Source organism: Bactrocera dorsalis, chromosome 2 (genome assembly GCF_023373825.1).
Source record: "Bactrocera dorsalis isolate Fly_Bdor chromosome 2, ASM2337382v1, whole genome shotgun sequence".
NCBI lineage: Eukaryota > Metazoa > Arthropoda > Insecta > Diptera > Tephritidae > Bactrocera > Bactrocera dorsalis.
In genome coordinates, this window is record NC_064304.1 from 81,875,715 (window position 1) to 81,887,920 (window position 12,206).

The 12,206-nt window shown below is 37.3% G+C and overlaps 4 protein-coding genes across 7 annotated transcripts; 2 read left to right on the forward strand and 2 right to left on the reverse strand.

Annotated features, from left to right (window-relative positions):
• Positions 1–36: 36 nt before the first annotated feature.
• LOC105226592 (E3 ubiquitin-protein ligase Iruka) lies at positions 37–2,789 on the reverse strand. Its single transcript, XM_011205559.4, has one exon. The coding sequence runs from the start codon at positions 2,261–2,263 to the stop codon at positions 1,175–1,177; it is 1,089 nt and encodes a 362-aa protein (XP_011203861.2). The 5' UTR covers positions 2,264–2,789; the 3' UTR covers positions 37–1,174.
• A 245-nt stretch (positions 2,790–3,034) lies between these two features.
• On the forward strand, positions 3,035–3,854 carry LOC105226591 (proteasome subunit beta type-3). The gene has a single exon (XM_011205558.4). It carries the CDS (start codon positions 3,181–3,183, stop codon positions 3,796–3,798), a length of 618 nt encoding a protein of 205 aa, XP_011203860.1. The 5' UTR covers positions 3,035–3,180; the 3' UTR covers positions 3,799–3,854.
• Positions 3,855–4,123: 269 nt separating this feature from the next.
• On the reverse strand, positions 4,124–5,787 carry LOC105226590 (MYG1 exonuclease). 3 transcript variants are annotated; one of them, XM_011205556.4, is made up of 3 exons: positions 5,442–5,787; positions 5,026–5,377; positions 4,124–4,960 (listed from the first exon to the last, which is right to left on the reverse strand). In XM_011205556.4, the coding sequence occupies exons 1-3, from the start codon at positions 5,503–5,505 to the stop codon at positions 4,210–4,212; spliced, it is 1,167 nt and encodes a 388-aa protein (XP_011203858.2). In that variant the 5' UTR covers positions 5,506–5,787; the 3' UTR covers positions 4,124–4,209. The 3 variants fall into 3 exon arrangements, with proteins under 3 accessions (XP_011203858.2, XP_011203859.2, XP_019845927.2); XM_011205557.4 differs by having other exon boundaries at positions 5,026–5,331; positions 5,442–5,543; XM_019990368.3 differs by having other exon boundaries at positions 5,026–5,369; positions 5,442–5,530.
• Positions 5,788–5,920: 133 nt separating this feature from the next.
• LOC105226589 (uncharacterized) lies at positions 5,921–9,205 on the forward strand. 2 transcript variants are annotated; one of them, XM_011205554.4, is made up of 6 exons: positions 5,921–6,476; positions 6,553–6,978; positions 7,059–7,634; positions 7,706–8,107; positions 8,187–8,576; positions 8,660–9,205. In XM_011205554.4, exons 1-6 carry the CDS (start codon positions 6,237–6,239, stop codon positions 8,888–8,890), a joined length of 2,265 nt encoding a protein of 754 aa, XP_011203856.2. In that variant the 5' UTR covers positions 5,921–6,236; the 3' UTR covers positions 8,891–9,205. The 2 variants fall into 2 exon arrangements, with proteins under 2 accessions (XP_011203856.2, XP_011203857.2); XM_011205555.4 differs by having other exon boundaries at positions 6,559–6,978.
• Positions 9,206–12,206: the final 3,001 nt, after the last annotated feature.

Below are 12,206 nucleotides of genomic sequence, written 5' to 3' on the forward strand. Positions count from 1 at the left end.
CTTCATTAATAAAATTCATAAATAACAACAATAATATTTGTTTTTTCTTCTTTTATTTAAATATCGTTAAGTATATTTCGTTTTAGTATCGCACATTTTTTATTTGAGTTGAAAAAGAAACAACGAAACGATTTATATGATTTTTTCAGATTTTTTTTATAAATATACATAGGTATATGTTTTCCTAAATTATTAGTTAAAAATGAAATAAATATTTATAATATTTAATTCGCACGTATACATACAATTTAATACACAAATGAGTAACTGTAGCAACCAATTATTGACGTTTATTTTTTAGCAAGTACAATCTACTATTTTACTCGCTTTTATTTATATGTGTCCTATGAAATCCGCTAAAAAAATGTGGATGTTAGTATGTAATCTTTTGAGGATTTGTTTTACGTAATTATTAATATTCTCGTTTTACGAAATCTTTAGCATTATTCATTTCATTACAATAATTGCTCTGCCGATGCACTTAAAATCTATTTTATACAATATTAATAAATGTATTTGCAATTAGTAAATATGTAACTTCGATAATACATTGTAAAGTATGTCAACGCTACCAACATCATTACTATCACTATTTTTTTAATCCTCAATTACATATGTATATTTATTCAAAATTTGTTGCATTTATTAAGCTTTTCGTTTACCCAACTTCATAAGAGAATTTAATAGACGTGCTTATCCATATTTACCTTTTTAAATTTATTAAATGGTTTATTATAACCGAAAATTAAATAATTTACGATGAACAACGCCTGTTGATACTGTGAATGCATGCATATTTCAAGTTTGTTGTAATAATGTGTATATTTTCCACTTCTTCAACAACATCTTTTATTTTATTTTGTCTGCATACATTTTCTCACAAGTTATTTATTAAATCTATTTTCATCACTACATACATATAAAAAGATCAGCTAGCATTTACTAATGCTTGTTACTCTGTTCTAAGGTTGACTTAAGTTTCTTAACATCTTATACATTCCATAGAGATGCTGACATGTAGAATTATTTTCGCAAGTATGTATAATTTGTTTAAGGTGTGTATAATAATAATATTTTTTTAGCAATCATAGCTACGTCTTTTGCTATAACTCAGACACCTATTTATTATAAAAAGCCATACAATAGGAATTTGAAATCTGCCCAGATGAAAAGTTTAGTCTAAATCGACAACGCTATCATCAAATCCAAACACGTTGCCTTGTTGTTGTGGATGTTGTTGCTGGTTTCCAGTTTGACTAGCATCACCGCTGGTATTAGTGTTTGTTTGTTGTGGATCATTATTGTCACTACTATGAGGTTCAACATTTAAGACATCACTTTCCATAACGTTGTCGTCTGATTGTGGTACTTCTGTCATACTGCTGTCCATTACACCAACATCGGTGTTTGCCAAAACAACATCATTTATATTTTCTTCATCGCTTAAAGATTTACGACAGATTGGACAGGTACCGTGCAGGTCCAACCACGGTACAATGCAATTTTCATGATATATGTGCAAGCATGGCAGCCTTCGTACTATTTCATTTAAGCGAAAATCTTCCCAGCACACCGAGCACTGTGTTTTGCGTTCTACATCTTCGGAGGTTACATGTACTTTGGGAATTTCATCTATTTTGTCCTTTGGCAAAGGTGGTGGACCGGATGTTTCCATTTGATTAAGTAGTTGAGTAACAATTGTATCAATACCTTCACGACCCCAGGCATAGTCTCCAGGATTTCCCATAAAAAACATTGGTGTAGCTCCAAAGTAACCATCTTCACCTCCGGAGAGAGATTGTAAAACATCAAGAAGCACAGTATCTAAACTTCCAAGATTGGGTGGATGTACTCGACCTCCCCCAGGACCACTGCTTGCACCGCTATTATTTCCTGAACTGCTAGCCCCTCCTCCACTTCCCAAAAGCATGCTACTGCGTCTATTCGCCGGCCCAATGGCAATTTCTATGGGTCCGTTGCGGGACATTAAAAGAGTTTCTATTTCCCCCCGTATTGCATCTAAATCAACCATACGATTTAAGCCAAGTGCATCAGAACTACTATTGCTGGGTCCGTCAGCTAAGCTTGATGCACTACTGCTGCCGCTTGCAGTATTCGGTACCGATGGTAGCTCTTCCACAAATCCACCAGAGCAATGAGGGCAGGTAAAATCTGTATTTGGAATGTTTACTTCCATACTGCACACATGACAATAGAATCGTGTCGGCAGTGGCGCACGTTCATCAATCACAGCTTCGGCCATTCTGGTTTCGTTCGATGTTGCAGCCAATCCAATTGAAGTAGGTAAGGTGTTTTCTTCAGAGCCGCCTGCAGTATTGCCCGTTGGTATGGAATATGAAGGTGATTTTTTGTTGTGACTAATTTTTACTTATTTTATTTAAATTTTTGAAAATCGAATTATTTGTTTCCCTCTCAATTAAGCTATTTATTGGGACCTTGCTTATTTTCTTACGGTATTGAATTCGGTGTGCTCACTTTTAAGTTCCACTACCTTCAAGACAATTTGACAATCAGACAACCGTTGTCCAATAAGTCGAACGATTTTGTTGTTTTTGTATGTTGAAATTTACCGATTTTTCCTCTTTTCCATACTAAATCTTGATTTATAAATTGTTTAAAATATTACATATGAGGTTTCACGTAATGTAATTGTAGTATTTTTTTGATGCGCAACTTGTAACGATTGATAGATATTTTTAATTTAAGACTTTTATGTTATAAAGCTGAATGAAAGTTCTGCTAAAATAATCCCATTGAGTTCCACTTAGGAAGTGTTCGTAAAGTATATAATGTCAAAAGCCACTGCTTACTGACCTTTCATCGAAACTCTTTTTAAGAAACTTTACATATTGCATATTATTCAAATATTTAATAAAAATTTACCAAGCTTCTATTTCTAGGTATAATCCAGTCGAGCCTTTTTAGCATTATTTTAATAAAATCGATTAAAAAATATTTTTTTGTTTAGTCTGGCACCTCCTTTTAACCTCACTTTATTTTGACGAGTTGAGTCTGTCAGATAGAAACAAAAAGTCATCTTGGTGTTTAGCTCAGTTTAGCTGGTTTTGTGTTGGTCATTGAGAAATATTTCATTCTTCTCCTTGGAATATAATTTAATTTTTATTTATTTGGATTAACTTGAGAAAAGACAGCTGCAAAATGTCTATTATGGCTTATAACGGTGGGTGTCTCGTCGCTATGCGCGGGAAGAATTGTGTAGCCATTGCAACTGATCATCGGTTTGGTATACAAGCTCAAACTATTAGCACAGACTTTGAGAAAGTTTTCCAAGTCAATCCCCGTACATTCCTGGGGCTTGTTGGTTTGCAGACAGATATACTAACTGTGCATGATCGTATCATGTTTCGCAAAAAATTATATGAAGATCGAGAAAATCGGGAGATGACACCGGAACCTTTTTCTGCTATGATATCTAATTTTTTATACGAGCATCGATTCGGACCATACTTCATTGAACCAGTAATTGCCGGATTACATCCCAAAACTTTGGAGCCATTTATATGTAACATGGACCTTATTGGATGTCCAAATAAGCCGGATGACTTCGTAGTTGCAGGTACTTGTTCGGAACAACTGTATGGTATGTGTGAAACATTATGGAAGGAAGATCTAGAGCCGGCAGAATTATCAGAAGTGATATCTCAGGCTATAGTTAGCGCATTTGATCGTGACGCTATTAGCGGCTGGGGTGCGACTGTTTATATTATTGAAAAGGATAAAATTACTAAAAAACAAATCAAAACACGTATGGATTAGAAATATGTTTACCTTTTTATGAAATAAAATGTTTTATGAAATTAAAACAAAAAAAATATGATTTTAAATATTTGTTATAATTTGCATCAATTTGTAAATGTAAATGACACCGGTTTGTTAAATTTCTCCAATTTATAAATCAAATGGGTTATGTGTTTTCAATAACAGCATTTAATAAATATTGTTTTCTGGAGATGCATATAAAACATACAAAGTGATTTATAATATACAAATATGTAAATAGCAAAAAACTGTCTACAAATTGAGAAATATAGTCAAGAAGCCAAGTTCGTCGACTAAATTTAATTAATGCTGTAAATAGATGTCAATTTAAATCATTATAAAATTTATTAGCCATTGGTTTATATTATTTCTCAACACAATATATCTTATAATTTATACATGTATTAATTAGTCATCTTTCCATTGTACACTTTTTATAGCCATTGCCAGAGCAGCTTCTTTTGTCTTTGCCCCACCTATAAATCCTGTTGAGTGTACAAAAATTAAGTCTGGTATATTCGCTGTCGTTGAAAGCTCTTCATCTCGTAAACCTCGCCACGGTTGGGGTAAAAATTTTCGCCCCAAAAAACTGCTAGGAGAGACAGGAACGCCAGCAACTCGCCAACTTTGTTCCTTTTCCGAAAATATTACTAATTTAGGAATACCCACAACATTATATTCCTTCTCGAGATCAGATAAATGTGCTTTCCAAGGACAGAAACGTTCCAATATCAAAATTTCACCAGTCTTATAAACAGATTTAGCTTGTTCTAAGGCTTCCCGAACATATTCTCGTGCCTTTATCCAAGAGCCGGCCATATCTAAAACATTTTCTACAAACTCTTTTCCAACCAATTCTAGAGCTAGTTCAAAGCGTTTTTGTTCAATTACACATCCCTGTTCGTCTTCCCAAGAAGGATTTAGTCTGTGCACGCGTGAAGCGAGGTGTGTTGATATTTTATACAGTGGTTCACCCACATTTTCGTACATTGGAATTCCGTTATCAATAGCGTCCATTTCGCTAATAAAATTACGATATATTTGAATAAAACTCAACTTTAAATTTTTCGGGGATAGTGGAGACTTTCCATATTCTCTTAATATATATTCTATTACTCGTTCGCCATAATGAGCATAAATGAGACCAGCACTACTGAGCCTGTAAAGAAGTGTTGTTTTTTTGTTTTGAGTTTTAGGATTTGAAAACTTGCCGTAAAAAATTACCTAATCTTAAACTCGTCCCCAAGTTCCGGTCGCAGGGAACTAAGTGTTTCCGTAAAACTTCTTTGATGATGATCATACCATTTTTGTTGATGATTAAATTCGGCTCCTACATCAACTATTATATCACATTTGTCACGCAATAATTGTTCGTCTCGGCTCCTAAAAATGCTAGCGTTCTTGTATTCAGGCAGTTGTTTAAGCATAAAACATGCCAACACTTCATCGCAATGGAATGTTCCACTGTGAGTGCCAATTACAGGAACTTCGTTACGAGGGCGCTTAGGGGATTCACAGTCGGAGCTCATTCTAAAGAAAATACCTAATTGAGTTCTTTGGACACGATGCTGAAAAACTTTATAATATACCATACATACGTTAATTTATTATTTAAGAATTAATTTTTAAACTGTGTTTACCTTGATTCCAAGCGCGTTTTGTTGCAAAGGTAATCAACTGGCACGTGAAATGGTTTGCTGTCATTTTAGTCAAATGAGAGTTGCCATTTACATCGCGTATTTCCACAAATATTGGAGCTAAATTCAGTATTTAGCGTATAAGTTGGTAATGTGTTATATATTTTTTCAAATTTTCTGTATCAATCCATCAATTAAAGGGATGTCCAATAATCCCGATTTTGGTAAAATTATACCGCGATTGCAATATTAATGTTCGATTTTCCTAAACCTGGTTTTATGCAAAAAAAAGAAATATTCAGGACAGTGCCATCAAACGTACATGTATGTCGGAATGACCACTTTTGACAATTGCAAGTAATCAAATATTTCCTATAAGAATGTGAGGTAACTCTAAATGCAAAGTTGCCGAGAGTGAGCTACAAAAGATTCCTATGTTAACAGAGTATAATTAAAACATATGTTGGGCTACTTTGTTTACGGTAAATTTTGCGGCAAACTAAAGTTAAGGAACAAATTTCGCACGGCAAGGATGTTTTGCCATAAATAAGACAATTAAGCATTAACAATAAAAAAAAAAGAAAACAGAGTATTTTTGAAAGCAAACATATATTTCAAACAAGAACGAATTTCGGAATTTTGCTATGCAGAATATTCCGTCGAATTTGGTTTGACTACAGAGAGTAGACCTCAGCGGCAGATACGCTCAGGATGAAAAGAGAACCTATGGTCACAGCTTACAATAAAGGTTATAAAAGCAGTAAGCTTTTTTTTCATATATAGCTTGATTTTCGTAAAATGGCGAACGTATTTAGAAAGGTAGAACCTAGCCAAAAGAAATTTCAGTCGACGGATGGACGAAAAAGTACAAAATCTTGTGAAAAACAAATTTTTATTGACAGAAGAATTTGGACTAAGGCGGAGACCAGAGCATTTTTGAATGCGTATATTTCTAGAAAGGATGAATTTCGGAATGTACGGCAAAACAAATTTGCAATGCAGAATGTTTTGTCTGATTTAGAAAGTCAAGGTGTTTTTGTAAGTTTCCATTTAAATATTTATAGATATCAGATATTTTTTATATACATATGTATTTATTTCTTTGCCATTGAAGTACCAGACTACTACGGTGGACATGCTCTCAACAAAATTTAGAAACTTGGTTAAAGCATACAGACAAAGTATCGGGAAACGAAAGTTTGCTGTTCCCTGTATAGCTCCGTTTATGGATTTGATGGATGAAATATTTTCAAATAATGCACGTGTATCCAAAACCCGTTCCATTATGTCTGGGCAACCGCCGAACAATACCATCTTTTTAAATGAAATGCATCAAACAAATTTCCATCTGGGAGCAGAATCGGAAGAGGCCCATTCCCGAGAAAAGCAAATTTTTAGTAACAGGAGAATATGGACCAGCGAAGAGATCGAAGCATTTTTAAATGCCTATATTTCCAGGAAGGAGGAATTTCGAAATAAACGTAAAAAGAAGTTTGCAATGCAGAATGTGCTACATGAATTGGAAAGTCAAGGTGCTTTGGTAAGTTTTAAATGTACATACATTGAATCATTTTTCTATTTTATTGCATGGACATTATTGACTATTTGCTTTCGTTGCAGAGCCAGCCTACAACGGTAAAAACACTCTCAACGAAATTGAAAAATTTGATCAGAGCATACAAGTATGGTATCGACAATAACAGTCCGACAAATTCTTTGTGTAAATCTCCGTACGAAGCTTGGATGAAGGAAATTTTTGCAGATAATCCAAATATCTCTATAAACATCCCCTCCAATTCGTATGAGCAATCATTAAGCAATACACCCACATTAACCGAGGACCAGTTATTATCCAACTGGGGTACAAATGTAGAAACAGACTATCAAGATTTCTCGCGACAGTCCGCTCTGTGCAATCGGGATGAATACGGAAGCGGACAGGAAAATATAACTTCTCCAAAACAATTGGGCAAATGTTTTACACCATTACCACAACAAAATCGGCCAGCGATGAAGTCAATAGATAAACTACCCGAAAAAACGCAAAGTTTTAATGACAAGAGAATTTGGACTAAGAGGGAGACCAGAGCATTTTTGAAGACATATATTTCGAGAAAGAGAGAATTCAGTAAAGTCCGGAAAAAGAAGTTCGCTATGCAGAATGTACTACAGGATTTGCAAAGAAAAGGCGTTTTGGTATGTTTGAAATATTTACTTGGGTGGACCTCGTTTAAGTCTACATAATTTGTTATTTGGTTCCATTGCAGAGTCAGCATACAACGGTAGATATGCTCTCAACAAAATTGAAAAACTTGGGGAGAGCATACAAGCAAGCTATCGAAAATAGTAGACGAACGAAAACTCCCGTGATAGCTCCGTTTGGGAGTTTAATGGAAGAAATTTATAAAGATGACTCAATCAATTGCAATAATCACACAATATCCAAGAAACAGCAAAATAGTGTAAAAAAATCACAAACAGCTGAAAATATAAAAGATAAACCATTATACGAAAAAGAAATTTTTAGCGACAAGAGAATATGGACTAACGAAGAGACCGAGGCATTTTTACATGTCTACATTTCTAGAAAGGAGGAATTTCGGAATGTGCGTAGAAAGAAATTTGCTATGCAGAATGTTTTGTCCGATTTGGAGAGTCAAGGTGTTTTGGTAAGTTTTGACTAATGATTTATTTGAAAACAAGTATCAGATCCTTTTAATAGAACTATATCTATTTAAACCATTACAGAGCCAGACCACAACAGTGGATATGCTCTCAACAAAATTTAGAAACTTGGTTAAAGCATACAGGATAAGTATCGGTAATACCAAACGAAAGGCTGCCGTTCGCTGTATAGCTCCGTTTACGGATTTGATGGATGAAATATTTTCGAATAATGCTCGTATATCCAAATCGCCGAACAATAGGACTTCATTAAATAAAATTCGCCAAAACGGATCAGAAGAGAGACATTCCCAAGATAAGCAAATATTTAGTGACAAGCGATTTTGGACTATTGGTGAGACCGAGGCATTCTTATGTGCGTATATTTCTAGAAAGGATGAGTTTCTGCATGTGCATAAAAAGAAGTTTGCAATGCAGAATGTGTTACTTGACTTGGAGAGCCAAGGAGTTTTGGTAAGTTTTAAATATGTATACTATTTGCATCCAAACAATTATATACTACTCTAAACTTAATTTGCTCTTTGGTTTTATTACAGAGACAACCTACAACTGTACATATGCTCAAAACAAAATTGAAAAATTTAGCCAGAACTTACAAACAAAGCGTCGACAATAAAGTGCGTGACAGTGATAGTGGTAGTGGACCATGTGCTGATTTGATGGAGGAAGTATTTGGAGGGAATCCAATTGCTTCCAATGAACACATTATTTATTTGTGTGGTCAACCATTGAGCAATACATCCATAGTATCTGAGGAGGAGTCATAGGCCAATTGTTTTATATACTCTGTGAAAACAACAACAACATATAATACATATAATATGAAAAAAAAGAAAAAAATATTAGCTGATGAACTAGCCCATATAACGCCACGCTTGAATTATATGTACATACTTGATGGCTGTTGTTATGTAATAATTATATCATGTATGGTTTCAACGTGGTGTTTTCCTCATATACCGTTCAAAATTAAAATTTGAATAATTTTTTTGTAATCGATTTGTAATTTCGAAAATTAAAATTAAAAATAATTTTTAAACTTTTTGTCCTAAATATCGGATTTAAAATAAAAAAAAATTAATCCCAAATATGGTACTAAATCAAAATTAATTGGATTAAAACTTTATTTTTATTTGAATCCCAACTACTGGATTAAAAAATATTAAGTAATATAATTAGTTATTAAAAAAATATTCCAATTTTTGAGTAATTAATTAAAAATGGATGGAGTCATGTGTAGAAATTCACGCAAGTGAGGAAAGTTCTCTGATCGCCATTCACTTAGGAGTGGCCAGAAACGATTCTTTTACATGTGACTCAAGCAGCTCACGACTTCCGGTCTTTGACCAAGTATCCTCTGGGTAGCCTAAGATGAGAGACCCCCCTTTTGATGACGACCATGGCAAACGAAATAAGGACTACGAATTGAGGGCATGCACCTGGAATGTCCGGTCCCTTAACTGGGAAGGTGCCACTGCCCAGCTGGTTGATGTCCTCGCGAAAACAAAGGCTGACATCACCGCCGTCCAAGAAATGCGATGGACGGAACAAGGACAGAGACGAGTAGGTCCTTGTGACATTTACTACAGTGGCCATATAAAGGAGCGCAGGTTTGGTGTGGGATTCGTGGTGGGAGAGAGACTCCGTCGCCGAGTACTATCATTCACTGCGGTGAATGAACGTCTAGCCACAATCCACATCAAAGCGAGGTTCTTCAACATATCGCTGATTTGCGCCCACGCCCCGGAAGAGAAGGACGATGTGACCAAAGATGCCATTTATGAGTACTTGGAGCGCACTTATGAGAGATGCCCCCGCCACGATGTAAAAATCGTGCTTGGCGACTTCAACGCCAGGGTGGGCAAAGAAGGTATCTTTGGTACTACGGTCGGTAAATTCAGCCTCCACGAGGAAACATTCCCAAATGGGTTGAGGCTGATCGACTTCGCCGGGGCCCGAAATATGGTTATCTGTAGTACTAGATTCCAGCATCAAGCTACTTGGCTGTCTCCGGATCGAAAAACTACCAACCAGATCGATCATGTTGTGATAGATGGAAGACACGTCTCCAGTGTTTTAGATGTGCGTGCGCTCCGAGGTCCTAACATCGACTCGGACCACTATCTTGTTGCAGCTAGGTTTCGCACTCGCCTCTGTGCAGCAAAAAACGCACGCCAACAAACACAAGGAAGGTTCAACGTCGAGAAGCTGCAATCACAACAGACAGCCGAACGATTCTTTACTCGGCTTGCACTCCTGCTCTCTGAGAGCACTCGTCAACAACTCGGTATAAGGGAACTGTGGGACGGCATTTCAAACTCCTTACGTACAGCTGCAACCGAAACCATTGGTTTTCGGAAAGTGCGAAAGAACAGCTGGTACGACGAGGATTGCCGTGTCGCAGCGGAGAGAAAACAGGCTGCCTACCTCGCAACGTTACGATTGACCACAACACGTGCGGGATGGGATAGATACCGAGAGTTGAAGAGGGAAGCGAGACGTATTTGCAGACAGAAGAAGAAAGAGGTCGAAGTGAGTACGAACAGCTTGATAAGCTGGCCGACAGGGGTAATGCTCGAAAATTCTACGAAAAGATGCGGCGGCTTACAGAAGGTTTCAAGTCCGGAGCATACTCCTGTAGAACCCCCCAAGGTGATCTAGCCACCGATGCCCAGAACATACTTAAATTATGGAGGGAACACTTCTCCAGCCTGCTGAATGGCAGTGATAGCACAACACCGGGAGAAGGCGAACCCGATTCCCCAATCGATGACGATGGAGCAGACGTTCCATTACCCGGCCATGAAGAAGTTCGAATAGCAATTGCCCGCCTGAAAAACAACAAAGCGGCAGGGGCCGATGGATTGCCGGCCGAGCTATTCAAACACGGCGGCGAAGAACTGATAAGGAGCATGCATCAGCTTCTTTGTAAAATATGGTCGGATGAAAGCATGCCCAGCGATTGGAATTTAAGTGTGCTATGCCCAATCCATAAAAAAGGAGACCCCACAATCTGCGCCAACTATCGTGGGATAAGCCTCTTCAACATCACATATAAGGTTCTGTCGAGCGTATTGTGTGAAAGATTAAAGCCCACCGTCAACAAACTGATTGGACCTTATCAGTGTGGCTTTAGACCTGGTAAATTAACAACCGACCAGATATTCACCATGCGCCAAATCTTGGAAAAGACCCGTGAAAGGAGAATCGACACTCACCACCTATTCCTCGATTTCAAAGCTGCTTTCGACAGCACGAAAATGAGCTGCCTTTATGCCGCGATGTCTGAATTTGGTATCCTTGCAAAACTAATACGGCTGTGTAAACTGACGTTGAGCAACTCGAAAAGCTCCGTCAGGATCGGGAAGGACCTCTCCGAGCCGTTCGATACCAAACGAGGTTTCAGACAAGGCGATTCCCTATCGTGCGACTTTTTCAACCTGCTTGTGGAGAAAATAGTTCGAGCTGCAGAACTCAACAGAGAAGGTACCATCTTCTATAAGAGTGTACAACTGCTGGCGTATGCCGATGATATTGATATCATCGGCCTCAACACCCGCGCCGTTAGTTCTGCTTTCTCCAGACTGGACAAGGAAGCAAAAGAAATGGGTCTGCCAGTGAACGAGGGCAAGACGAAATATCTCCTGTCATCAAACAAACAGTCGTCGCACTCGCGACTTGGCTCTCACGTCACTGTTGACAGTTATAACTTTGAAGTTGATAATTTCGTCTATCTTGGAACCAGCGCAAACACCACCAACAATGTCAGCCTGGAAATCCAACGCAGGATTACTCTTGCCAACAGGTGCTACTTCGGACTAAGTAGGCAATTGAGAAGCAAAGTCCTCTCTCGACAAACAAAAACCAAACTCTATAAGTCACTCATAATTCATGTCCTGCTATATGGTGCAGAGGCCTGGACGATGTCAACAACAGATGAGTCGACGTTGCGAGTTTTCGAGAGGAAAGTTCTGCGAAAGATTTATGGTCCTTTGCGCGTTGGCCACGGCGAATATCGCATTCGATGGAACGATGAGCTGTACGAGATATACGACGACATTGACATAGTTCAGCGAATTAAAA